Raw genomic sequence first — 27,598 nt, forward strand, 5'->3', positions numbered from 1 at the left:
CGGCCTATCTCATTTCTTGAGGCTATGAAATGTCAGGAAAGTACAAATACCCCCCAAATGACCCTGTTTGAAAAGTAGACAGTCCAAGGTATTTAGTAAGAGGCATGGTGAGTTTTTTGATGTTGTCATTTTTTTTGGGAAAAAGAAGAGTGTTTTTTTTTTGTTTTGTTTTTTCTCATACACAGCATATGCATACTTCCAATTACACCCCAAAATACATTCTGCAACTCTTCCCAAGCATGGCAATACCACATGTGTGGGACTTTTACACAGGCTGGCCACACAGAGAAGTCCAAAATGCAGGGAGCACCGTAAGGGGTTCTAGAAGCATAATGACACCTCTAATTTCCTAACGACCTATTACATTTGTGAAGGCCCTGGAGCACCAGGACAGTAGAATTGCCCACAAAATTACCCCATTTTGGAAAGCAAACACCCCAACGTATATTCTATGAGGCATAATGAGTCTTGTGAACAGTTCATTTTTTTCCACAAGTCTTCGGAAAACGTGGAAATAAAATGAAAACATTTTTTTTTACACAAAGTGGTCAGTTCATAAGATATTTCTAACTCAAAGCATGTACATAGCAGAAATTACACCCCAAAATACATTCTGCTACTCATCCTGAGTATAACAATACCACATGTGTGGCCCCAGAGCACCAGCACAATGGAATTACCCACAAAATGACCCCATTTTGGAAAACAAACACTCCAAAGTATATTCTATGAAGCATTATGAGTCTTTTGAGCGGTTAATTTTTACACAAGTCTTCAGAAAACGTGGAAAGAAAATTACAATCTTTTTTTTTTTTTTTACACAAAGTTATCCATTTCTAAGATATTTCTAACACATAGCATGTATATAGCAAAAATTACACCCCAAAACACATTCTGCTACTCCTCCTGAGTATTGCAATACCACATGTGTAGGACTTTTACACAGCCTGGCCATATACAGAGGTCCAACATGGAAGTGGTACCTTCAGGCGTTCTAGGAGCATAAATTACACATCTCCTTTTGTTCCTACCTATTACACTTTTGAAGGTCCTTGAGCACCAGGACAATGGAATTACCCCCACAATGACCCCATTTTTGGAAGGCAAACACCCCAATGTGTATTCTATGAGGCATGGGCTGCAAATAGGTACTCTGTTACTCCGACGGGCTGGTGACAGGTACTCGGGTACTCCGGGCTGGTGACAGGTACTCGGGTACTCCGACGGGCTGGTGGCAGGTACTCAGGTACTCCGACGGGCTGGTGGCAGGTACTCGGGTACTCCGACGGGCTGGTGGCAGGTACTCGGGTACTCCGCCGGGCTGGTGGCAGGTACTCGGGTACTCCGCCGGGCTGGTGGCAGGTACTCGGGTACTCCGACGGGCTGGTGGCAGGTACTCGGGTACTCCGACGGGCTGGTGGCAGGTACTCGGGTACTCCGGGCTGGCGGCAGGTACTCGGGTACTCCGACGGGCTGGTGACAGGCATTCGGTTACTCCGATGAACTGTGACAGGTACTCGGATGGACTGCGTCGGGTACTCGGATGGACTGCGTCGGGTACTCGGATGGACTGCGTCGGGTACTCGGATGGACTGCGTCGGGTACTCGGATGGACTGCGTCGGGTACTCGGATGGACTGCGTCGGGCACTCGGATGGGCTGCGTCGGGCACTCGGATGGGCTGCGTCGGGCACTCGGATGGACTGCGTCGGGCACTCGGATGGACTGCGTCGGGCACTCGGATGGACTGCGTCGGGCACTCGGATGGACTGCGTCGGGCACTCGGATGGGCTGCGTCGGGCACTCGGATGGGCTGCGTCGGGCACTCGGATGGGCTGCGTCGGGCACTCGGATGGGCTGCGTCGGGCACTCGGATGGGCTGCGTCGGGCACTCGGATGGGCTGCGTCGGGCGCTCGGATGGGCTGCGTCGGGCACTCGGATGGGCTGCGTCGGGCACTCGGATGGGCTGCGTCGGGCACTCGGATGGGCTGCGTCGGGCACTCGGATGGGCTGCGTCGGGCACTCGGATGGGCTGCGTCGGGCACTCGGATGGGCTGCGTCAGGTACTCGGGCACTCGGATGGGCTGCGTCAGGTACTCGGGCACTCGGATGGGCTGCGTCAGGTACTCGGGCACTCGGATGGGCTGCGTCAGGTACTCGGGCACTCGGATGGGCTGCGTCAGGTACTCGGGCACTCGGATGGGCTGCGTCAGGTACTCGGGCACTCGGATGGGCTGCGTCAGGTACTCGGGCACTCGGATGGGCTGCGTCAGGCACTCGGGCACTCGGATGGGCTGCGTCAGGCACTCGGATGGACTGCGTCAGGTACTCGGGCACTCGGATGGACTGCGTCGGGCACTCGGATGGACTGCGTCGGGTACTCGGATGGACTGCGTCGGGCACTCGGGCACTCGGATGGGCTGCGTCGGGTACTCGGGCACTCGGATGGGCTGCGTCGGGTACTCGGGCACTCGGATGGGCTGCGTCGGGCACTCGGGCACTCGGATGGGATGGGACGGGCACTCGGGCACTCGGATGGGCTGGGACGGGCACTCAGCTGGGCTGACAGGTACTTTGATGGGTGGTGACAGGTCCTCACGATCACACGATCGGTGTGTGAGGAGGAGAACCCGGTAACATCTCGTTACCGCGGTTTGTTTACATTCTTTTTTTTTTTTTTTTTTTTTTTATAAATTTTTATTAGGAAAATAAAGAAAATGCAAGACATATGATCAGGCACAATCATTAAAGACAAGATACATAACCAGGTCAAATCCTGGGATGACAAAGAACCACAAGGCATAGAACGATCCAAGACAGTGAGATTACTTTTGTTTACATTCTGTGACCGGCTGTGATTAGACACAGCCAGTCACGTGGTAAAGAGCCAATTTTATTGGCTCTTTACTGCAATCGGGGTTGGGCTGTGTCAGGGTGACAAGCCACATCCCTGATCGGCGCTCTGCATGCGCCCTAGGCGCGTGCACTAGCGCTGTAATGGCATAGTACATGTGACCAGCTGTGATTGGACACGGCCGGTCACATGTATCGGGGGGGGGGGGGGTCGATGGGGAGGAAAATACCACAGATCAGGCATGGGCTGTGTCCGAGGGACACAGCTAATCCGTGATTCCCACGCTGCGGCTCCCGGGGGCCCGCAGGAGCGGCGCAATACCGAGGCCGTCGTATGACGTCCACCCAGGATGGGAGATCCCATCTGTGGCCGTCATTTGACTATGGCCCAATATTGAACTGGTTAATGATGATTGTCATTGAAGGTAAAAATTATTATAAGCCTCACATTACCACATCAAACTCAAATCTCTTCTGGCTGCATAGTGTTGATGGACTTACTCTGACCTCTGCGTATCCTACGTACGTTTAATGGACCCTACCTCTATCCCTTCTTCCCAATCTCCCACCCCACCCTTTTCTCTCTTTTTTTTTTTTTTTTTTCCTTTTAACTTCTCTGTCAACTTTCCCTGTCATCTATTCCTAATGCACTTCATTTCAAATTCCACTTTCACATCTCTAACCTTCTTCTGCCTTTATTACTGACCCAATATTTCCTCTTTTCCATAGGGTATGTTTTTAGATAATGTATTGTATGCTGTCTTTTGTCACATGATGTAACTTTTACTGGTTTTAAAGTGGGATCTAAAGGCACACATACTTAACTTTGTTTCATTGGTCTGATTGCCACAGAACCCTGCACTGGCATCTGCTTCCCAGGTTCCTCAAGGTGCTGGTCTTTGGCATATTTGATTAGCTGTTACTGGAGTACAGTCGTTCCAGCACACATGCAGTTCAGTGTACATTCTGCAGAAGATTGCAAAAAAACAAACAAGTGTACTTTAGTGCAGACAAAATATGGCAATAAAAGCCTACTTGTTTACATATTTTTTGCAGGAGGGTTTACTTTTTCATATTTGCCTAGAATACCAGAGGATCCTGACATTATTGTTGCATAGTCCTGTTGTAATATGCTGGGGAGAAATCAAAGCAATGCACTGGTAATATAAAATACATACATTTATTAAATACCTTGTGTGAGCTGGATTGCAAGCATTCATAATTTTCCACAAATTCTGTGGACAATTGCCATTTTGAGGTGTGTGTGTATATATAACTTATACATTTTGTTTTATTCTTACCCAATTGCAGAGGAGAAGCTAAGCAGCCTGTTAAAGTGCAGCGTGTCAGAGATTTTCCATACATGTTATTCAGTGCTCCAAGATGATTACCTGGTTTGTCATATCATCCTGGATTATGAACTGGAAGAGATTCTTGTGCAACTGAAAGCTGTGATCAAATCCCAGGGTATGTCAAAGTATCTATGGAACTTGATGATGATGATGAGATTGTTAAAGCTTGATTAGTTTGTTCTTTTAGGCTGTGCTAAAAATTTGGGTAACAATTTGCATACAATATAACAATTGTAGCGTAATACAGCATGCATTTCACTCTTGGAACTGTACAACGTCCTATCAGAATTTTCTCCACCAGGCTCACACGTTTGCCACAGTCCCCAAGAATCTCTATAGAGGGCTTATGCTCCGCACCCCCTGGCTACTTCAAAAAAGCATGAAAATTAGGAAGATTACGCTTATGCCGTGTACACACAATCAGAAGTTTCGTCGGAAAGCCTTGGATGTTTTTTTCCGACAGAATTCCGCTAAAGCTTTTCTTGCATACGCACAATCACACCTAATTCCGAACGTCAAGAACGCAGTGAAGTTACAACACGTACAACGGCACTATAAAAGGGAAGTTCAATACCCAATGTGCCACACCCTTTGGTCTCCTGCTAATTGTGTGTTTATTGTGTGTTTATCGTGTGTTTATCTTGTGTTAGTAGAAGTTTGAGAGACAATTTGCACTTTTCAGCCTCATGCTTTTCAGATCATCACTGCTCTTCAGTTTGTGCTTGTGGGTTTGTTTGTTGTTTTCAGTGCATGTAGTCAGTTTGTATCTGTTTTTCAGTGCATTCTTGTCCGTTCGTTTCTGATTTTCAGCTCACTCTTCATAGGCCTTTCTGTTTAGTGCGTTCTGTTCGTTCTGACCAGCCAACAATTTTGAAGCCATGTTGTGGTTACATACTCTTGCAGTGTGGGGGCTTGGTGTTGGGGTTCTTGCTTTGACCCAAGCCCAGCCCATGAACAGGGCGGCGGGGAATTCATGAACGAAGAATTGGTTACTCGAGCGTGACCAATTATTTCATATGCCTTTGTTGTGGGAGATCCAGGAGAAAAATCCTGATGATTTCAGGAATTTTCTCTGAATGACAGACTCCTTTTTCAGCGTCTTTTTGGCTTTGCTGACCCCTTATATTTTACGAAGCAGGGCACCTGCATGCGGCATGCCATTACTCTCGAGCAGAAGCTAGTTGCCACATTGCGATACTTGGCAACAGGGAGAAGTCTACAGGGCCTCAAGTTCTCTACAGGCATCTCCCCCCAGGCTCTGGGGATCATTATTCCAGAGACCTGTAATGCCATCATTCAGGTCCTGCAGAAGGACTATATTGGGGTAGGTTTTCTTCTTTAACATCACATTCTATGTATTTAATGTATGCTAATGTTTTGTATTTCTTACATCATTCCCTAATTACCATGATTGTAATTTCCCTTTGTGCCCATGCATGCTGTAAGCTTTTAATTTTCCTTTTTTTTGGCCTACATGCATAGTTGCCTTAACTAATCTCCCCAGCATGCTATCCTGGGCCCATACACACCTAGCCTATTCACTTAACAATGTATTTTGTCAGCTCTATTGTAATGCTTTACCCTAAACACCGCCTAAAATGTGTCCAAATGTTATTGTCCTTAAATTCAGGCAGAGTGTCAGAGGCTTTTTTTTGGGACTCCCAAACTCATTTATAACCCTCCTTCCCCCAGTTTTTTTTTCCCAATGGGCCATCAGAGGGGGCGGGGAATCATAAGTGGACCTTATATTTTTATCTTTAAATACTCCTTAAAATAAATGTTATACTAATGTTGTTTCTAATCTGCTTGCAATGTTATGCACAAAAGTACTTTTTTTTTTTTTTGACTCACCAGTTTCCTTCAACACCACAGAAATGGCAGACACTGGTCTCCTAATTTGCCCAGCAGTGGAATTTCCCTAACTGCAGAGGGTCAATCAATGGGAAATGTGTCCACATTGTACCACCACCCCACTCTGGGTCATACTATTTTAATTATGAGGGTGTATTCACTGGAGTACCTGTGTGGGACACCCTAAAAAGTTTGTTCTGGTGTCCCACACTAATGCTCCTGAGTCCAGATGTGTAAACAGCTGCCAAGTGTTCTCTCCTTACATTACACTGAATCAAGTTTGCAATTTATTCTAGTTTCAAACACATCTAAACAACAGTGTTCTAAACTTCTTTTAATACAAATTAGCATGACCAAATGTAGTTAACCCTGTATCTGCCAAAAACATTGTATTTAGTTGGCAAATGAACAGTGTTTACTGTGACAATTACTGTACAACAAATATGAAAGTAGCCATTTAAAACCGTACAGCAGTAAAGAGAAGCACATGAGAGCAGCATGCAAGTAATACTAATAGGGACACATGGCAAATACATTTTAGAAGCAGTTTCTTGATCCTTCTGTACTGATCTTGCTCCCTCAATTTCAGGTCTGACCAGCGTTTCCTCAATTGCTCCTTGGATTGTCGTACTCCAAAATTCCTGTGCAGACTTTTCACAACTTTAGTCATGATCTTGGCCTTTTTCACATTGGGGTTTAGGTAAGGTCCATACTTCCCATCATAGTCGGCTCTCTTCAAGATGTCAACCATCTTCACCATCTCTACTAAGGCCATATTTGAGGCCTTAAATCTCCTACAGAATCGTGACATTTCTTGCTCCGGACTTTCCTCCTCGTTACTGCTATTAGGCACCTGCTGTGTCTCGGCCATGTTTCTCTCCCACTGCGTTGAAAGAGAAGCGGCGGGGAATATTCTAGAAAGAATGTCGGGGGCGTGCAAAGTGGGCGGAGTTTCACGCATGCACAGTGTATATAAAGCTAACACGTGTGTGCGGAGAAAGGTGGATCGGAAGCTCCAAATGTTTTAATGAAGGTAGCATTTTAACTTAGAACATCGGTGGCCTTTACTGATTCGAGGTTGAGGCCTATATTGGGATGAGTTTAGGAGAGTTTAGCCTGATATTAGTGTTTGTCTTGTGCTTTGTCATGCAGGAAATATGAAACAAGTCATAAACCCTGAATTTGGGGACCTGACCTGATGTTACATGGGGTAGGGCGCTTTCCGAGGAGCTCTGTCCATTGATCCTACAATCCACAGCATCCTGGGACCCACAGGCAAAATCTACACACCTGACTTACCTCATTGGATACCCCAGACTCTGGTCTTCATGTCCCCACCAAAAAGCACAAACAAACGCTGCAGCAAAATTGGCTCAATACCACAGTCAGGACGGAGAGGAGCCAGAGGAAGGTGGCAGCGTGGCAAAGACAGGGGAGGAGCGGACGGTGAGAGACGGGCAAGCTCCTGGAAGCAATTACATTCTGCTGAACATCACTTACTACTCAAATAGAAGCAGTGAAGTTAGATATCTCCCTGATAAGGCAAGAACTACACAAACTTTGTGACCGAGTCAAAACCACAGAGACTCATATCAGCACTGTGGAGGACACCATCCAGTCACTACAAACTGGGTCAGACCACATGCAGCAACAAATACAACAGCTCTTCTCCAAACAGGATGACATGGAGAACAGACTCAGAAGATGCAACCTGCGACTAATTTGCCTTCCGGAGGGGGCAGGAGCAAAAGACCCTACCATATTCCTTAAACTACTAGTTACATCTTATGGTAGAGAGAGAGTCTCCCCCATGCTGGCGGTAGAAAGAGCACACCACATGTCGGCCAGACCACCCCCACAGGGAGCTCCCCCCCGCACATTAGCCAAGCTTCTAAACTACAAGGATAGAGATGCAGCACTGAAAATGGCCAGAGAAAAGGTTAATATCCCTTTTGGTAATGTCAAGGTCGTCATCTTTCCCATCTTCTCGGTGGAGGTTCAGCGTCGCCTCTAGGGCTTCATGGAGGCAAAACACAAGCTCAGGGACAATCACTTAAAATATGCCATGCTGTTCCCTGCCAGACTCATGATTGATCACGGCAGAAGAGCATCATTCTTTGAAGATCCTGAGGAGCTGATTACCTGTATTGAACGCCAAACAACCCCCGCAAGAGCATATTGACCATGTCATTAGTACACTACACATTACCCCCTTAGTACACAAGGTGTCCCACAATATACTTTATAGGGCAATATGGTCAGCTTAGCGACCCCCTTTTTTTCTTTTGTCACTATTCTAAAGGAAACCTGACTGTTCCCCTGTTGTTCTGGTTGTGGAACTTAAGTCATCCCATCCTAGCTGACCATTTTGCATATCCTCTAGCTTGAGACTGGACATGTGCACGTCAGGAACTGTGCGTCACAAACTTTAACCTTACATAAAGAATTGAAATACTGAATGACAACCTGTCAGGGCTGGCTTAGCCCTTCCTTCTCTGGGCTGGCTGCTCAGCTGTCGGCTAATTGCCAGCTCTCATCTCTCTCCACAGTTACCCAGCTGTTCCTGATCCTGCTTGTCTGATCTGCCTACTTAAAGCTGTCCAGCTCACTTCATCTCTGCCTTCACCTTGGTCACATCACAAGCAACCATCTCCTGTGTTTGTTTAAAGACTAGCTTGTGGACATCCCTTCTTGCTCCTTATCCTGCTTGCTGTTCCTCCACTTGAATCCCTAAATTCTGGCCTTGCTGATTACCCAATCTGGTTATTGAACTCTGGCATGGCTGACTACGCTTACTCTATTTACCTTTTTATTTTTTATTAATAAACAAGTGTGATTTAATTGTACTTCTGTTTCACTCTGGTTCATGGTTTCTGACGCAACCCCATTTGAGGAACGTTGCTTTTCCCCTATGTCACTTAAGTGGCAGGAGCCTCGGGACAGCATCAGTCCTACCAGCTACATGTAAGGTGCAGCGTGACTTTGCCTGAAACCATGGCAGAAAAGTGCTTGTGATTTTTTTGCACATACCTGGGACTGCATTACTTCGCTCTGTGTGATTATTTTTATTATTTTTTTTTTTATTTTTTTTTTAGGACACCCACTATGTTTTAAAGGACCAGTGGCTCCATTTGTTTTTGTTTTTTTTATTTATTTTTTCTCCTTTATAAGATCAAGAACAGGTTAGCCTCAAAAATAGGGGTATACTGAGAGAATAGGTACCACCATCCTGAAAAATAAATTGGAGGTAAGCAAGGGTGAGTAGGTACAATAGGGGCTACTCCAAACCCCATTGACCCCAAATCACCTTAGGGTCTTAGGACTATTATGGTACCCAATAATACAAAAATTCTTAAAAGGAATACAATTTATTAGAAAATATTCAAAAACAATTTAATCAAAAATTTACAATACAAATAACACAGTATCTTGCACAATAAAGACATAGTTATGGGTAGTATCTCCCAAAAGGAGCTGGGGGTGTGATGTAGGTATAGACATGGCCTCAATTAGTTTTGTGGTTAACACCATTTCCTCAGGAGACATCAACCTATAGACATCTGAAGAGAAATATGGGTAGACAAATAAATCAATTAAAAAATACATGATTGAATAAAAATACAGAACAAGCACATGTGTTTGAAGTTTAAATTTAAATTCTGAGAAACTCCCTGACAAACCCAAAGTAGAGTAACAGATGGCAAACAATGAGACACCTGTCCAATGGGTTTTCCCCCTGGGGGCATTATCATGCAGGTTAGATTTCAGGGAAACAAATAGAATGGATAAACATGTCGGGGGGTCTTTTAAGGGGCTAGTATCTATAACAAAATGGTTGATAGTGAAGTTTAAATACATTAACATGCCGGGACAGCAATGTTAAAAAAAATGTAACGGAAGTATAAAGCAGCTCAATCTCCTATATGTGCAGCCACGTTTGAATGTTATCTGTTTAAACTGCAGCAAGAGCCTAAAAAACATGTAATGAACAATGATGATTGGAAAAGACAAATCGGATGAAAGCCACATGCAGGTCTGAAAAGCAATTAGACCTGCTAAATGTGAAATGAACTTGAGCAAAGGTACAATAAGTGAAAAAACGTAGCAAACAAAAATTCACAAAACATGCTCCCGGGTATGCAGCCATCCTGCATAGGCGCACAAATGTGCGCCATTTAAGCTGCAAGCCAGGGGCCCAAGCTGCACGCTGGGTGTCTGATGTCTCTAGGTTTGGCTCTCCGTAATGCACATGCAAATAGACTGCGCATGCCCCAGATCCTAGTATGTGCGACAAATAATACTAGCGGACAGGAGAGGAAAATTATAGCAACTGAGAGGAACCAACCAAGATATGCAAAAGACCCACCTAAAAAACAATAGATAGCAGCTGAGAGGAACCACCCAATAAAATAAGATATTCAAAAGACCCACCTAATCGTAATGGAGTTTTAAGTAGAATGACACACCCGTGATGACAATATCAAAAAAGATATAGCTGAGGTATGGAACAGCTCACTTTCCTATAAGTGCTGGCACACTAGGATAGTATCAATTGAGACTGCGAAGAGAGCCTAGAAGACATGTGTTGAAAAGTTAGAAAAAACAAGAAATCAAGTTAGAAGCCTCGAGCTGGTCTGAAAAACAGACCTGCTGGAAAAATAAATTGACTGAAGCAAAGGTGCAATAAATAAAGAGGCTTACCAGCAAAGATTTCACAAAAGGTGCTCCCGGGTGTGCAGCCGTCCTGCATAGGCACACAAATGTGCACCATTTAAACCCCCAACCTGGAAGCAGGTGTCCAAGCGTGTGCAGGGCATCTGACGTCTCCGGGTCTGGCTCTCTGCAATGCACTTAAGCTGCACATGCGCCTGGTCCTAATATGTGCGGCACATATAGCGGCACACAATGGACAAGGGAGGGATAGTCAGAAAAGGGCATATCCTCCATCTGGAGAGACACGTGCCCATCCATAGGGGGAGAACAAACCCCTCACACCGTTGGTCAGGGAATTGCAATATGTAAATAATAGCGCAATGGAAAAAGGAAAAAAAAATACATTTACATAAAACCAGGTCAAGCAAAGTCTCAGGATAGAAAATGAGAAAAAAAAAAGGTGGGGGGGGGGGGGGAAGCCTGAGAATAAGCCAAGACCACCAATACATTTATCATTTGTTAAGAAAAAAATATTGTACATAAGTAAAGCTAGGATATATCAGAGGAGACGCTCTCCACATATTAGGCGCCATAGCCATTGCTAATAAATTTAAATTTAGCATACAATAGACACAATGGTATGTTGGTGTGAAAGGAATCCAGAGTATATTACAGTAAGTGTTAGTAAGTATGTGCTTCATTGCGGCCCGGAGGAATAAGAGTGTTGAGTCGTTCAATCCAGATTGATTCACGTTGTAAAATTGGGTTCTCAGGAATCACTTCTAAAATGAAGAATTGAATACATTAAATTACATTACATTACATTAAATCTATGGTGGATGCCAATATTGAACCCTACCGTGGTAATCTTGCCACTAGTTGAGACATAAAGGTGATCCCCCATTCACTGCCATAGTTCCCTGGTGGTCTCCCCTACATAAAAAGCCTTGCAGGCGCAGACCATCAGGTAAACCACTCCTCTGGTTGCATAATTAGCATGGTGTCGGGGGAAAAAATATCCCCATTGGGTAGAGTGAACGACCGCCCCTCCAAAATCCATGGACATTGCGGGCAATCAGCACATCAATATGTACCTTTAGGACCCTCTAAACAATAGGGATGGGCCTGATAATGGCTACTTGTAGATTTGTCTCCAAGGGTGGCGGCCCTCCTGAACACCAACTCCGAAGATGGCCTAAAATATTTATTCAAAATGTGATGCTCAGTGAGTAATAAAATCTTAACCACTTCAATACCGGGAACTTAAACGCCTTCCTGCCCAGACCAATTTTGAGCTTTCAGCGCTGTCACACACTTTGAGTGACAATTGCGCGGTCATGCTACACTGTACCCAAATGAAATTTTTATCATTTTTTTCCCACAAATAGAGATTTCTTTTGGTGGTATTTGATCACCTCTTATTTTTTGCTAAACAAATAAAAAAATACCAAAAATATTGGAAAAAAAAATGTTTTTTGTTTGTTTCAAAACTTTGTAAATGTTTTCTCCTTCAGTGATGGGCACTGATGGGGTTACACTGATGGGCAATAAGGTGGCACTGATGGGCACCAATGAGGTGGCACCAATGAAATGGCACTGATGAGGTGGCATTGATGGACACTGATATGTGGCACTGATAGGCGGCACTGATGGGCACTGATGGGAGGCACTGATGGGCGACAGAGATGGGCACTGATAGGTGCCACAAATTGGCACTGATAGCTGGCACGGATTGACATGGATAGGTGGCACAGGTGGGCATGGGTAGGTGGCACAGGTGGGCATGGGTAGGTGGCACAGGTGGGCATGGGTAGGTGGCACAGGTGGGCATGGGTAGGCGGCACAAATGGGCATGGATAGGAGGCACTGATAGGTGGCACGGATGGGCATTGATAGGTGGCACAGATGGGAACTGATAGGCGGCATTGTGTTATAATATACTGTACTAATGGATGCCAATCAGTGCCAAATAATGCACGTCAATCAGTGATGCCCATTGTGGGCACTGATTGGCATCCATTATGGGCACTGATTGGCATCCATTGTGGCACTGACTGGAATCCCTGGTGGTCTAGGGTGCCATACCTTGTCCTGGGCATCCCTGGTGGTCTGGTGGCGTCCCTGGTGGTCCAGTGTGGGCATCCTGGGGGGGCTGCACTGATAATCGATCAGCACAGACCCCCCTGTCAGAGGAGCAGCCGTCGGAGACTCTTTACCGAGATCGTAGTTGCAGGGTGTCAGAATGGGCCATATAAAAGAGATTGACGAGTATGAGTAAAGGCCCTATTGAAAGCCTTCCTGAGGTTAGTTCTGGTATAACCTCATGCCAGGGGGCACTCACGTAGAGCGTCTGCTTGGCGGCAAAAATCCCCATCCTCTGTGCAGTTCCGTCTGTCTCGAGTACTGAGCATAGGGAATGCTGCGTACCAGAGGACGGGGATGGGAACTGGAGGCATGTAAAAACATGTTGCCTGCCGTAGGCTTCCAAAAGAGGTCAGTAGACAATTTACCAGATTAATTTTTGAAAATTGTTAAATCCAAAAAACAAATACTGCAGTTGTCAAAGGTAAATGTAAATTGCAAGTTGAAATGGTTAGTGTTCAAACGTTGCACAGAATCTTTTAACAACTGTGCAGAGCCTGTCCAAAATTACAAAGAGGTCATCTATGAATCTATGCCAACACAGCACATGATCCAGGAAGTGTTGCATAGATTCATCTCCAAAAATATCTTTCCCAGCACCCAAGTAAAGATTTGCATGTGAGGGGGTACATGCAGTGCCCATGGCCACTCCCTGAACTTGTAAAAACAGCTGATCCGTGAACATAAAACTGTTTCTGGCGAGTATGAATTCAAGGCGTTTGAGAATTAAATTATTAAGGGACCAGGTGTTGCGGTCCTACTCCATGAGGAAGGTCCCGGCCATCCGGACGCCTTGCTCGTGGGGGATGCTCGCGTACAAAGCCTCAACATCAATAGCACAAGGAGGGTGTCCGGAGGGACCTGGACCCCCTCAATATGTCTAAGCAAGTTCAAAGTGTCCTAGACATATGATGGTAGACTCAAGACATGCGGTAAGAGAATTAATTAGAACTAATTAAAGAACTAATTTGCTGGCATTTATGGTAATTGAACCAATACTGGATACTATAGGACGACAGGAAGGTGATTTAAAGTGGAAGTAAACCCATTAATTTAAACAGTTTAAAAAAAGGCATGCCGGGAATGCTAACTGCACATTGGCTGTGCTCTCAGCCAAACTATCAAACCATGCAATGGCTGGTGTCATAACGAATCACATGTGCAGCACCATAGCAGTTAAAGTTTAAACAGAGGCAAAGATGGCAGCTTCCTTGGCTGAAACCGATAGGGGAATTTACTTCCACTTTAAGATTTTTATGAGTTTTGGGCAGGGTATAAAAATAGGTATGCAAGGTGTTGAGGTATTAATGAATTTCAGTGTGTCTTCACTGATGAGGCCTTCCCAGAAGGCTCCAGCGATTAGACAGCAAAATTCCACGGTAAAGCCTTCAATCCCTGAGAAATCAATGGGAGCATACCATGTATCGTTGTGTAAAACATTCCAACACATGGTTTGATACTGTTGGTGCGTCGAGTACTAAATTACCACCTTTATCCAAAGGTTTTATCACTAAATCAGATTTTTTTTTTTTTTAAGTTTACTGATAGCTCTTGTTTGTTGTTTAGTAAGGTTGGCAGGTAGATTGGGCCACTGCTGTTATTTGAGAGATTGAATGGATTCATGGAGAAAGGCCCAAATCGAGGGGCATGTCATAAGATCAGGAAAGGATCTGGATTTTAATTTGAGTTTGTTGCTGGTTCTCTTGGGTTCCTCTTGGGAGGGCGCATGGGGGAAGAATCAAGAGTACAGATTGATTAGAGATAACACTGCAAGTTGGTGATTCTGATGACACCTCTTCATAGAGGAGCATCAGATCCCACAGTGCATAGAAAAAAAATGAATCTTGACAAGGAACTTGCAGAGAAGACCAAGCATTTTTCTATCATCATTGAAAATTTATCTAAAGGTGAGATTTCGGGCAAAAAGATAGAGATCTTTGATAGTATTGTAAACGTCAATTGGTTTGGAAGGGTGTACAAATGCGTCCAGGCTTCCCCGTCTGGTGCGTGCTGGAGTTATTGGCACAAAAAAAAAAAAATCAGAGTGAGGAAATTGTGTTTATGTATTAGGCTGAAGAACTTTAGGGATAATGTTGTGCAACGTTGAAGAAGCCCCACTTCTGGGGTTCTGAGCTCCAGGAGGTGGTGGCTGTTGTGACTTAGGGGTTTTACCCTGTTTCTTGCCTTTTTTGTGTTCCTTGGATAGAAGCCCATCTCCAGTGAGAGATCTTTTACGAGGAATACTCGGTGCATGTGGATTCAAGGGACGAGGCGTGACCTTTGAGGGGAGTGAAGAAATTGAAGAATCTTTAGGGTCACAACCAGTGGTAGTGTCCTGTGGCCTTTGGTCACGTGTAAGATTTCTTCTAGTATATTGCCTACCTGTCCATTTGTAGGCACATCCCTCTGAAAAGGCAAGTTTGTCTTGAACAAACTTGCATTTTTTTTTTTTTTTTACGATATCTTTATTAAGGGTTTCTAGACGTTCTCAGTTCCTTCCACTGATTTGCGGAAATTGCCCATTAAGGCGCTCATTTTCACCATCTAATATACCCATATAATCCGATATTGTGCAGTTAATTGTGTCATTAGTTTGACACTACATTGAGTTAGTGTGTCCTCCCAGGTTTTTTTTAAATCTAGGGAAGGATCTTTTAGGGTTGGAAAAACTTGCATCCGAAGACCTAGAGGGCATACCTTCTCTCGAATGTACATATCAAAATATTGAATGTGCCAGTGTAAATGTAACTTTCTTTTGAGGAGATTAAACATTCTATCAAGGAATATTTTGGTTTCATCCTCTGTTTTTTGGGTGTTTAGACAACTGACCTGAATTGTAGACACAGTCTCCCCTTGCTGAACCCAAGACATCCATGATCACAATAGAACAATAGCTTCAAAATTTAGAAGTAATAATAGCAAACGTGCTGCAATCAAACAGGAGGAGGGTGATTCCATTAAACAATAACAAAAAAATATAATCAAAAATAGCAAAGATAACTGAAAAAATAATAGGCACATTGGAATATTTGATCCTAGGATTGATATGGTTATATTAGATGGTGAAATTGAGCATCTTAATGGGCAATTTATGCAAATCAGGGATTCAATTTCTTTCCCGGATAAGTGGAAGGAACAGAGAGAATGTCTAGAAACCCTTAATAAAGATAACATTGTAAAAAAAAAACAAAAAAACGGCAAGTTTGTCCAAGAGGGATTTGCCTACAAATGAACAGGTAAGCAATATTCTACAAGAAATCCTACACGTAACCGAAGGCCACAGGACACTACCACTGGTTGTGACCCTACAGAATCTGTTTCTTCCATTTCTTCACTTTCCTCACAGGTCACGCTTTGTCCCTTGAATCCACGTGCACCGAGTATTCCTCGTAAAAGATCTCTCATTGGAGATGGACTTCCTTCCAAGGAACACAAAAATGGCAAGAAACGGGGTAAAACCCCTAAGTCACAACAAAGCCACCACCTCCTGGGGCTCAGACCCCCAGAAGTGGGGCTGCTTCTTCAACTTTGCACAACATTATCCCTAAAGTCCTTCAGCCTAATATACAAACGCTATTTCCTCACTCTGATTTTTTTTTTAGTGCCAACAACTCCAGAGCCTACCAGACAGGGAAGCCTGGACGCATTCGTATTCAAAAATCCCATACCCAGCACATCCCAGAATCTACTGTTGTAGAACCAAGTAACACTCCCTCCACATTGAATATTATCAATCTCACGTCTTATGCCCTAATCCCCCTGAGGAAGAACAAGTTCTTCAACTCGGCCTTGGCTTTTGCCCTTCCAATTGACGTTTACGATACTATGAAAGATCTCTATCTTTTTGACCGTAATCTCACATTTAGATACATTTTCGATGACAAGGAACTTGCAGAGAAGACCAAGGATTTTTTCTATGCAGGAATTTCTGCCACTGCAGGATCTGAGGCTTCTCTATGAAGAGGGGTGGTCAGAATCACCAACTTGCAGTGCTACCACTAATCAATCTGTACTCTTTTTTTTGATTCTTCCCCCCATGCACCATCCCAAGAGGAACCCAAGAGAACCAGCAACAAACTCAAATTAAAATCCAGATCCTTTCCTGATCTTATGACATGCCCCTCGATTTGGACCTTACTCCATGAATCCATTCAATCTCTGAAACACCAGTGGCTACCTGTCAACCTTAATAAACAACAGCAACGTGCTATCAGTAAACTTAGTTTATCAGTAAACTTAGTGATAAAACCTTTGGGTAAAGGTGGTAATTTAATACTACTCTTGACACACCAACAGTATCAAATCATGTGCTGGAATGTTTTACCCCCACGACACATGGTATGCACCCATTAATTTCTCAAGGATTGAAGTCTTTACCGTGGAATTTCACTGTCTAATCGCTGGAGCCTTTTGGGAAGGCCTCATCAATGAAGACACACTGAAATTTATTAATACCTCAACACCTCGCATACCTACTTTTTATAGCCTGCTCGAAACTCATAAAAATCTTAAATCACCTCCCAGTCGCCCTATAGTATCAGGTATTGGTTCACTTACCGAAAATGCCAGCAAATTAGTTGATACCTTTCTCTTGCCGCATGCCTTGAGTCTACCATCCTATATCAAGGACACTTCGGACTTGCTTAGACGTATTGAGGGGTCCAGGTCCCTCCGGAAAACCCTCCTTGTGGCTATTGATGTCAAGGCTTTGTACTTGAGCACAAGCAGGGCGTCCTGATGGCCGGTACCTTCCTCATGGAGCAGGAACACAAAACTGCTGGTCCCTTAATAATTTAATTCTCAAACTCCTTGAATTCATACTCACCAGAAACTGTTTTATGTTCATGGATCAGCTGTTTTTACAAGTTCAGGGAGTGGCCATGGGCACTGCATGTGCCCCTCATATGCAAATCTTTACTTGGGTGGCTGGGAAAGAGACATTATTGCAGACAAATCTATGCAACACTTCCTGGATCATGTGCTGTGTTGGCATAGATTCATAGAATAACCCCTTTGTAATTTTTTTTTTTTTTTTTTATATAATTTTTATTGAAGAATAACAGATACATCAGGTAGTATCGGATAAAGTCATATACTATTTTACATTGTAACAATTGTCATCAATATACAGTATAAAACATGAATGAGATTAACATTGTTATTGCGAACTAACATTTACCATTATGAATACTGAATATTAACAGTGTCAACTCCAGCCGGTCACCTCGTCTTGGGTCCCTATCTAGCCCCCTCTGGCGCCCAATTAGGCTCACACTGCCCCAGAGGAGGATAGACATGGGAAGGGGATATACAGCTATCGTATATCAACTAATAGTGCTATTGCAATAATGTCTCGGTTTCCTAACCATTTATCAGATTCTATATTTTAGGAGTATTGTTGTAGAAGAGATATGCGTAAAAAGTCAAGAGGGTAGGGTAGGAGAAGATGGGGGAGGGGAAACAGGGTTATGTTTCAACGGCCGTACCAGTCTTTCCAACAATTCCAGTTTTTGTCAAAAGTTGTGCAAGAATTATTTCTGATCGACAATAGTCTTTCGTAGTGATAGTTAAGATTCACTTGTGCCATTACTTCTGAGGGGTTCGGGGAGAGGGTATTTTTCCAGTGTCTGGCTATGATAAGTTTTGCAGTGGTTAAGATATGAGTGACCACTGATCTATAGTGGGAGGGGTATTCATGTATGCCTATATGAAGGAGTGCCAGTGCTGGATTTGGTGTTTGTAGTATCCCCGTGACATCTGCGATAATGGTAAAAAAAATTCTCCAGTAGCTGATTAAATTCTTACATTGCCAAAAAATATGTAGGATTGTTCCAGGTGTATCACAATTCCTCCAACATAATATGGAGTGCGTAGGGAATATCCTAGCTAATTGACAGGGAGTCCTGTACCATTTTGTTAACATTTTTTGGGTTAATTCCCAGTGATTGATGCAGCTCGTGGCCTTAAAATTGTATCTCAGTGCTGTACGCCAGTGGCTTGTGTCAAATGATGTACCTAAGTCTTTCTCCCAGGATAATATATTTGGGGACTTTATGAATTCTTGTTTAAATCGAAGTAGATTGTAAATAAGAGATATACCTCTACACTTATCCTGATTATTCGTAAAACAATGCCATGCTTGTGTGTTTTTCGATTTCTGGCAGGGGGTTTTTGACTAAGAATGAAGAAATTTGTTTGTATAACATGAAATGTGAATCAGGTAGGTTGTATTTACTTTGTAAGGTCTGAAATGATAAAGGAATGCCTCTGTCTAGAAGATCATCTACTCTTTCTATTCCTAGATCTGTCCATAACCTCTTTGTAATTTTGAACAGGCTCTTTATAATTTTTAAAAGATTTTGTGCAACGTTTGAACACTAATAATTTCAACTTGCAGTTTACATTTCCCTTTTACAACTGCAGTATTTGTTTTTTGGATTTAACCATTTTCAAAAATTCATCTGGTAAATTGTCTACTGACCTCTTTCAGAAGCCTACAGCAGGCAACACATTTTTACATGCCTCCAGTTCCCATCCCTGTCGTCTGGTACACAGTGTCCCCTATGCTCAGTACTTGAGACTGAGACGGAACTGCACAGAGGATGGGTATTTTTGCAGCCAATCAGACACTCTACATGCGTGCCTCCTGGCACGAGGTTATACCAGAACTAACCTCAGGAAGGTTTCAATAGGGCCTTTGCTCATACTCGTCAATCTCTTTTATATGGCCCCCCTCGTCCCAGTCAGCCCTTCACAGTTAAGATTGTTGCCAAATATTCTGTTCACCATAACCATCTTCACTATCTCCTGTCCCAACACTGGCACTTACTCACTGTGCATCACATTTTGAATAAATATGTTGGGCCATATTCGGAGTTGGTGTTCAGGAGGGCCTGCACCCTTGAAGACAAATTTACAAGTAGCCATTATCAGGCCCACCCCTATTGTTTAGAGGGTCCTAAGGGTACATATCAGTGTGCTGATTGCCTGCGATGTCCATGGATTTCGGAGGGACGGTCGTTCACTCTCCCCAATGGGGATAACCCCCCCAGCACAGTACCAATTGTGTGGTTTACCTGATAGTCTGCGCCTGAAAGCGTCTTTTTTATGTAGGCAAGACCATCAGTACCTCACCTATTGACATCATCCCCACAAAACTACTGAAAGAATGCTCCGACATCGTGGCTCCAACCATAACCCACCTCATAAACCGATCATTCCACGAAGGGATTGTTCCCAGCATCCTCAAACAAGGCATCGTCAAACCTCTAATCAAGAAACCAAACCTGGACCCTCAGGATCCAAACAACCGAAGGCCGATTACAAGCCTCAACACCATTTCTAAGATCATGGAGAAAGCTGTAGTACATCAGCTACAACTTCACCTGGATACTCACAAACTCCTGGACCCGCTGCAATCAGGCTTCCGCCCGGGTCATGGAACAGAAACCGCTCTCCTCAAGATTTGGGATGACGCCCTCGAAGCAGCAGATGACGGAGAGCCGTGTCTCCTCGTACTGCTAGATCTAAGTGCAGCGTTTGATACAGTAGATCACAATACTCTACTCATCCTCCTCACAGAAGTAGCCGGAGTCCAAGACATAGATCTCCATTGGTTCGCGTCCTTCCTAGGAAATCGGTCACAGACAGTGAAACTAGGAAAATTCCTCTCCGAAACTCGGGCAGTCACCTGCGGAGTCCCTCAAGGCTCTCCGTTGTCACCCGTTCTCTTCAACATTTACATTCGCCCACTCCTTCAAATCATCAGATGCTCAGATCTCTGCTTCCACTCTTACGCTGACGACACGCAACTTTATTTCCGGATCAATGGAAAAAAAGATCACCAACAACAACTTGAAAACTGCCTCAAATCAATAGAGGACTGGATGACCACCAACTCCCTCCAGCTGAACCAATCAAAGACAGAGCTTCTTATCTTACACCAAAATCATAAGCCTGCAACCAAAACCTCCTGGTCTCCACCAACCGTCTTTGGGCAGACTATCTCCCCAAAGACCAAAGCGAAGAGTCTCGGGGTTATTTTAGACGCACAAATGTCAATGGATGCGCAAATAGGATCTGTAGTCAGTCGATCTCCCCATCTGCTGCGCATGCTTCGCAGACTCGTCCCTTTTATCCCAAAGAATGACAAAGCAGTGGTAGTTGGAACAATCATTAATTCACGACTGGACTACGCAAACTCGCTTTACATAGGATTACCACAATATCAACTTGCGCGATTACAACTGATCCAAAACACGGCGGCAAGGCTGATAACAGGAAAAAAACCCTGGGAATCCATTTCTCCTTCACTGAGGAGCTTACATTGGCTAACCGTAAAAAATCGGATCACGTTCAAGACCCTTTGCCTCACCCACAAATGCGTGCATAGAGAAGCTCCGCAATACCTAATGGAGAAAATAAATCATTACACACCAAACCGCAGTCTTCGATCAGCCAACAAAAACCTCCTCCTCGTGCCCAAAGCCCGGTATAAATCCAAGGGTGATCGGAGATTCGCTGTCCAAGGGCCTCGGCTATGGAATGCTCTACCAATCAACATCCGCCTGGAAGAAAATCACCTGGCTTTTAGGAAAAAACTCAAGACCTTCCTCTTTTAGCAGATGATCAAAGCTCGCCACAGCGCCTAGAGGCGATTCAGTTCGCATTGTGCGCTATATAAGTATTTCATTCATTCATTCATTCATTCATTCATCAGGGAACTACAGCAGCGAATAGGGGAGCACCTTTGTCTCAACTAGTGGCAAGCTTACAACAGTAGGGCACCATATTGGCATTCACAATAGATTAAATGTAAACTGTGTTCAATTCTTTGTTTTAGAAGTGATTCCTGAGAACCTGAGGAGGCGATTGGGATCATATTTTACAACATGAATCAATCTGGATTGAACGACTCAACGCTCTTATTCCTCCGGGCCTCAATGAAGCACATGCTTAAAAGCACTTTCTGTAATATACTCTTGGATTCCTTTCACACAAACATACCATTGTGTCTAATTTATGCTAAATTTGAATTTATTAGCAACAACTGCTGCATTTAATATGTGGGGAGTGTCTCCTCCTTTTGATATATCCTTAGCTTTACTTATGTACAGTCATTTTTTCTCAACAAATGATACATGTATTGGTGGTCTTGGCTTATTCTCAGGCTTTTTTCCTTTTTTTTTTTGACCCTGAAACTTCGCCTGACCTGGTTTTATGTAAATGTATTTTTTCCTTTTTCCATTGCGCTATTATGTACATATTGCACTTCACCGACCAGTGCCATGAGGAGTTTGTTCTCCCCCTATGGGTGGGCACGTGTCTCTCCAGGTGGAGGATATGCCAGTTTCTGACTATGCCTCCCATGTCCATTGTGCGCTGCTATATGTGCCACACATAATTAGGACCAGGCACATGTGCAGCTTATTTGCATGAGCATTGCAGAGAGCCAGGCCCGGAGACTTCAGATGACCAGCGCACACTTGGACGCCTGCTTCCGGTTTGGGGGTTTAAATGGTGCACATTTGTGCGCCTATGCAGGACAGCTGCACACCCGGGAGCACCTTTTGTGAAATCTTTGTTGGTAAGCCTCTTTATTTATTGCACCTTTGCTTAAGACAATTTCATTTTCCAGCAAGTCTGTTTTTCAGACTAGCTCGAGGCTTCTAACTTGATTTCTTGTTTTTTCGAACTTTTTATCACATGTCTTCTAGGCTCTCTTCACAGTCTCATTTGATACTATCCTAGTGTGCCAGCACTTCTAGGAAAGTGAGCTGTTCCATACCTCAGCTATATTTTTTTGATATTGCCATCCCGGGTGTGTCATTCTACTTAAAACTCCATTATGATTAGGTGGGTCTTTTGAATATCTTTTATTTTATTGGGTGGTTCCTCTCAGCTGCTATCTATCGTTTTTTATTTTTATTTTTTTGCCTCTCCTGTCTGCTAGTATTATGTGCCGCTATTTGCGCCACACATAATAGGATCTGGCACATGCAGTTTATATGCATGTGCGTTGCGTAGAGCGAGACCTAGAGACGTCAGACGCCCAGCGTGCAGCTTGGGCGCCTGGCTTGCGGGCTGGAGGCTTAAATGGTGCACATTTGTGCTCCTAAGCAGGATGGCTGCATACCCGGGACTATTTTTTGTGAATTTTTGGTTTTTCACTAATTGTACCTTTTGCTCATATTAATTTCATGTTTAGCAGGTTTAATTGCTTTTCAGACCTGCTTGTGGCTTTCACTAGATTTTTTTGTCTTTTCCAATCATAATTTTTCATCACATGTTTTTTAGACTCTTGCTGCAGTTTTAACAGATACCATTCAAACGTGGCTGCACATATAGGAAATTGAGTTGCTTTATAATTCATTTACAAATTTTAACATTGCTGTCCCGGGCATGTTAATTTATTTAAACTCCACTATCACTAGGTGGCTTTTTTTTGTCACAGATACTAGCCCCTTAAAGGACCCCCCTGACATGTTTATCCATTGTATTTGTTTCCCTAGAATCTAACCTGCATTAGAATACCCCACATGCTCGCCCCCAGGGGGAACACCCCTTGCACGGGTGTCTCATTGTTTGACATCTGTTACTTTACTTTGGGTTTGTCGGTGAGTTTCTCAAAATTTAAATACTCTTAACACATTTTCTTGTTATGTATTTTTATTGAATCATGTATTTTTTAATCAATTTATTTGTCTATCCATATTTCTCTTCAGATGTGTAAAGGTTGACGCCTCCTGAGGAAGCGGCGTTATCCGCAAAATTAGTCGAGGCCACTCCTATACCTATATCACACCCCCAGCTAATTTTGGGGGATACTACCCAGAATTTTATGTCTTTATTTTGTAAAATACTGTGTTGTAATTTGTATTGTGAATTGTTGATTAAATTGTTTTTGTATATATTTTTTTTTTTAACAATCTTTTTATTGAAAGTTTCACAGATTAACAATCCACAGATACATGCACAAGGACAAATAAAACAAAAAAAGAGTACATATCCTGTACAGTATCGTGAAAGTAAGGAAATCAAAAATAATAGCAATTCCTTTTCCTATACCAATGTTATACATCAATGGTCGAGTTTGATGAACGTCCAGATAAATTCAACATAGGGATGAGGCATTAGCAGTATTTCAAACAAGTCACAACTATTTTAGCAAATAAATTCAACAAACAATTTAAGGACGTCTTCTATATTTGTCCCATAAGGCCCATTTCCGAAGAAAGGGTTGCAGTCTATCTTCCTGATACGCTACCGTTCTTTCATATTCAAACGAGTGGTCAACTAGGGTCACTACTTCTGACACCAAAGGGGAAGTATTAGATTTCCATTTTCGTGTAATGCTCAGCCGAGCTGCGAATAAAATGTGTCACTAATGTGCGCTCTGAGGTGGGATAAATATCCAGATCTACCCCTAGAAGAGCTTTTTCTACTCTAAGGGGATTTAAGATTCCTGTTGTTTTAGCTATTATCTTACTTATTTCTCCCCAGAAGCTTCATAAAGATACGCAGAACCAAAATATGTGAGACAGATTTCCCACCTGTCCACATCCTCTCCAGCACGCGGTCGTACCCTCTCCTGCATATTTCGCTATTATGTAAGGTGTCCTGTACCATCTAAGTCGTAACTTATGTGCGCCTTCCCTAAAATTGGAGCAACGAGTGGAATTGTAACTGCCCTTAATAGCTCTTACCCATTGGTCTGGGGATATAGTGATATTTAGGTCCTCTTCCCACTTGGTTAGCTGATTATATACCTCAAAATGCAGTTTACCGTGGAGGAGATTGTATATGGCCGTAATACCTTTCTTTTGTGCGGAGGTTGGCTGCCACAACTCCCAAATACATTCCGGGATGCTAAAATACTGTGTACGGTCGTTAGGGATCATGCTAGTCAATCTGGCAAATGTCAGAAATTCAGTCTTAGGAGTAGCCGTCAAATTTTCAAATGACCGTATATCGCCCTGCGTTAAAAGTTGGTGAAGAAAACAGAGTCCGTTGTTTGCCCAATGCGTTACTTGTAAGTCAGGGGTAAGGAAGGACATGGCCGAAAGTGGGATAGGGAGATGTTTAAGGTCGGTATTGGCTGGTTGGTGTTTGCGTAGGTAAGTCCAGGCCTGCAGTGTCGCGTTTATGATAGGGTGGTGTTTATGTGTTCTGGGGTCTCCGATCGCCGTGGCATATAGAAGCCCTGAGAGATCCTTCTGTTGTCTGTTCTAACTCACATATGTGCCACCGCTTCTGTTAGAACCAGACTCTAAGTTGGTCCAATATAGCTGCCATATGATAATCCTCTCAGCTCTGGAACTCCCATTCCTCCCACTTGTCTGATTAGAATTCTAAAGCCGCATCTAGCAGGCTTCCCATCCCATAAATATCTACCCAGTTGGCGTTGTAGTGTTCTATAAAAAGAAGCTGGCAGCGCAACTGGAATTGCTCTGAAGAGATACAAGAGCTTTGGTAATAAAAACGCGGCTAACCTGCCGGACCAGGAAAGGTAAAACTTTTTAAATCTGGACATCTCACCCTCAAAGCTCAATGGGATAGATTCAAAGTTGCATTTGTGAAGTTGAGACAGGGAGCTGGTTAACCTTATACCCAAGTATTGGATGGATTCAGATGCCCACGTGTAAGGTAGGGAGAGCTTAATTCGGTTCTGCATATCCGATGGAACATTTATACCCAATATGCTTGACTTAGTTGCATTCATTTTGTAATAAGAAATCTCATTGAAATTCCCCAACACTTCGTACACCGTTTTCAGGGATTCCTCTGGGTCAGCAAGAGACAAGATCACATTGTCTGCGTATAGAGTGATAGGGTGCTTAGTCAAACCAGATCTAATACCTCTAATATTCGGGTGAGTCCTAATCCTCTCCGCCAATGGCTCCATTACAAGGGCAAAGATCAGGGGTGATAAAGGGCACCCCTGTCTTGTGCCATTGGTAATATAGAACTGTTCAGAAAAAAGGCCCTCTGTGAAGACATGCACTAACGGTTTAGAGTACAGAGCAGAAATGACGGAGAGGACCGGGCCCGAAAAGCCAAACTTCAACAGAACCGCCAAGAGGTACCCCCAATGAACCCTGCCGAAAGCTTTCTCGCCATCCAGCGAGAGGAGGACCGCTGCCCCCCCCCCACCGGACGCCAAGTGAATCAAGTTCAGCACCCTCCTGTTGGCATCCGGGGCCTGTCTCCCCGCCACAAACCCCACCTGATCAGGCTGTACCAGTTGAGGTAGAACCTTAGACAACCTATTAGCCAAAATCTTTGCATATATCTTCAGCTCCACATTCAATAAAGATATGGGCCTGAAGTTCTGTACCCTGTCTGAATCCTTTCCCGGTTTAGGCAATGTTACTATAGTAGCTGATAGCATCTTGGGTGGAAAGGAGGCTGAGGAGGCAGCTGCATGGAACACCCTCTGCATTTAGGCTGTCAAAATACTGGAAAATGTCCTATAATACTCAGAGGAGTATCCATCTGGACCGGGTGATTTGTTTTTAGGGAGGGCGTCTATAGTTTTTTGTATTTCGGCTAATGAAAATGGGGCATTCAACTCCTCTAAGTGCAGTGGTTGCAACTTCGGGAGGTTAAGTGTCTGGAGAAAACGCTCTATAGCGTCAGGCGTGGGCTGTGCAGAAGAGGCATCTTCCTTCAAATTGTACAGGCTGCTATAATACCAGCCGAATGCATCCGCTATTTCCTTGGGGTTAGTAAGTCTAGAGCCATTTTGTGGATGGACTATATATGGTATTCTTTGCTTGAGTGCTTTGTCCTTAAGCTGCATTGCTAAAAGCTTCCCTGCCTTATTGTCATGAGTATAATGGTTAGCTTTGAGTTTATGAATGTTCTGGCATGTTGGGCCACCAGTAGAGTACGTAGGTCATTGCGAGCTTTTGCTAGATTATTACTTATGGAGAAAGAGGGAGTAGCTTTATTCACGATTTCTAAGTCGTGTATCTCCTTCAAAAGGCTATCCAGGCGCTGCCTCCTCCTCCCGTTCACCCCCGCGCTAATCTTAATCAGGAGACCTCTAATACATGCCTTGTGGGCGTTCCATAAAATAAACGGGTCTACATTCTCGACATCATTAATTATAAAAAATTCTTGCAATGCGGCTGTAACTTCATATATAACCTCTGGGTTTTTAAACAGCTGGGGATTGCACCTCCGCCGGTTTGCCCGGGTAGAGAAGGCGCCATCCCCAACCGCCATTGACACCGGTGCATGATCAGTCCATGAAATGGTACCTATCTCCGACCTAGATATACGTTGTAATAAAAATGTATCAACTAGAAACATGTCAATCCTGGAATAGGACATGTGAACCTGGGAGAAAAAAGAGAAGTCACGTTCAGTGGAGTGCTGACACCTCCACACATCCATATAGGCCTGCTGCTCCTATAAATTTGGCAATCTCAGGCCTGCAGGAGAGCCTCGGGGAGGGACTAGACACGTCTAATATTTTATCTGGAACTGCGTTTAGATCCCCACATAAAATAACATGTCCCTTAGCTGTCTTTTGTATTCTCCCCCATAGCTTGTTAAGAAAATGCACTTGTCGAGCATTGGGGGCATAAGCGTTAACTATGGTATAGGCTACATTATTAATTTCACAGTTAAGAATAAAATACCTCCCTTCTTTGTCTTGTTGATGGGATATATAATTATATACAACTGATTGCTTAATGAGGATCACAACTCCCCTTTTTTTTGTTGGGGCATTACACAAA

General features: G+C 43.8%; 1 protein-coding gene across 6 annotated transcripts in view; it reads left to right on the forward strand.

The window, feature by feature from the left end:
- ZFYVE26 (zinc finger FYVE-type containing 26) overlaps positions 1-27,598 on the forward strand; it is a 1,794,472-nt gene that overhangs the window by 489,228 nt on the left and 1,277,646 nt on the right. For all 6 annotated transcript variants that reach the window (XM_077465059.1, XM_077465061.1, XM_077465063.1 and 3 more), the window contains one exon: positions 4,165-4,320. In XM_077465059.1, the coding sequence (XP_077321185.1) occupies positions 4,165-4,320 (156 nt within the window). The remainder of the gene's footprint in view (positions 1-4,164; positions 4,321-27,598) is intronic.

This window comes from Lithobates pipiens, unplaced genomic scaffold, assembly GCF_037356315.1.
Source record: "Lithobates pipiens isolate NorthernLeopardFrog02 unplaced genomic scaffold, aLitPip1_a1.2 Scaffold_30, whole genome shotgun sequence".
Taxonomy (NCBI): domain Eukaryota; kingdom Metazoa; phylum Chordata; class Amphibia; order Anura; family Ranidae; genus Lithobates; species Lithobates pipiens.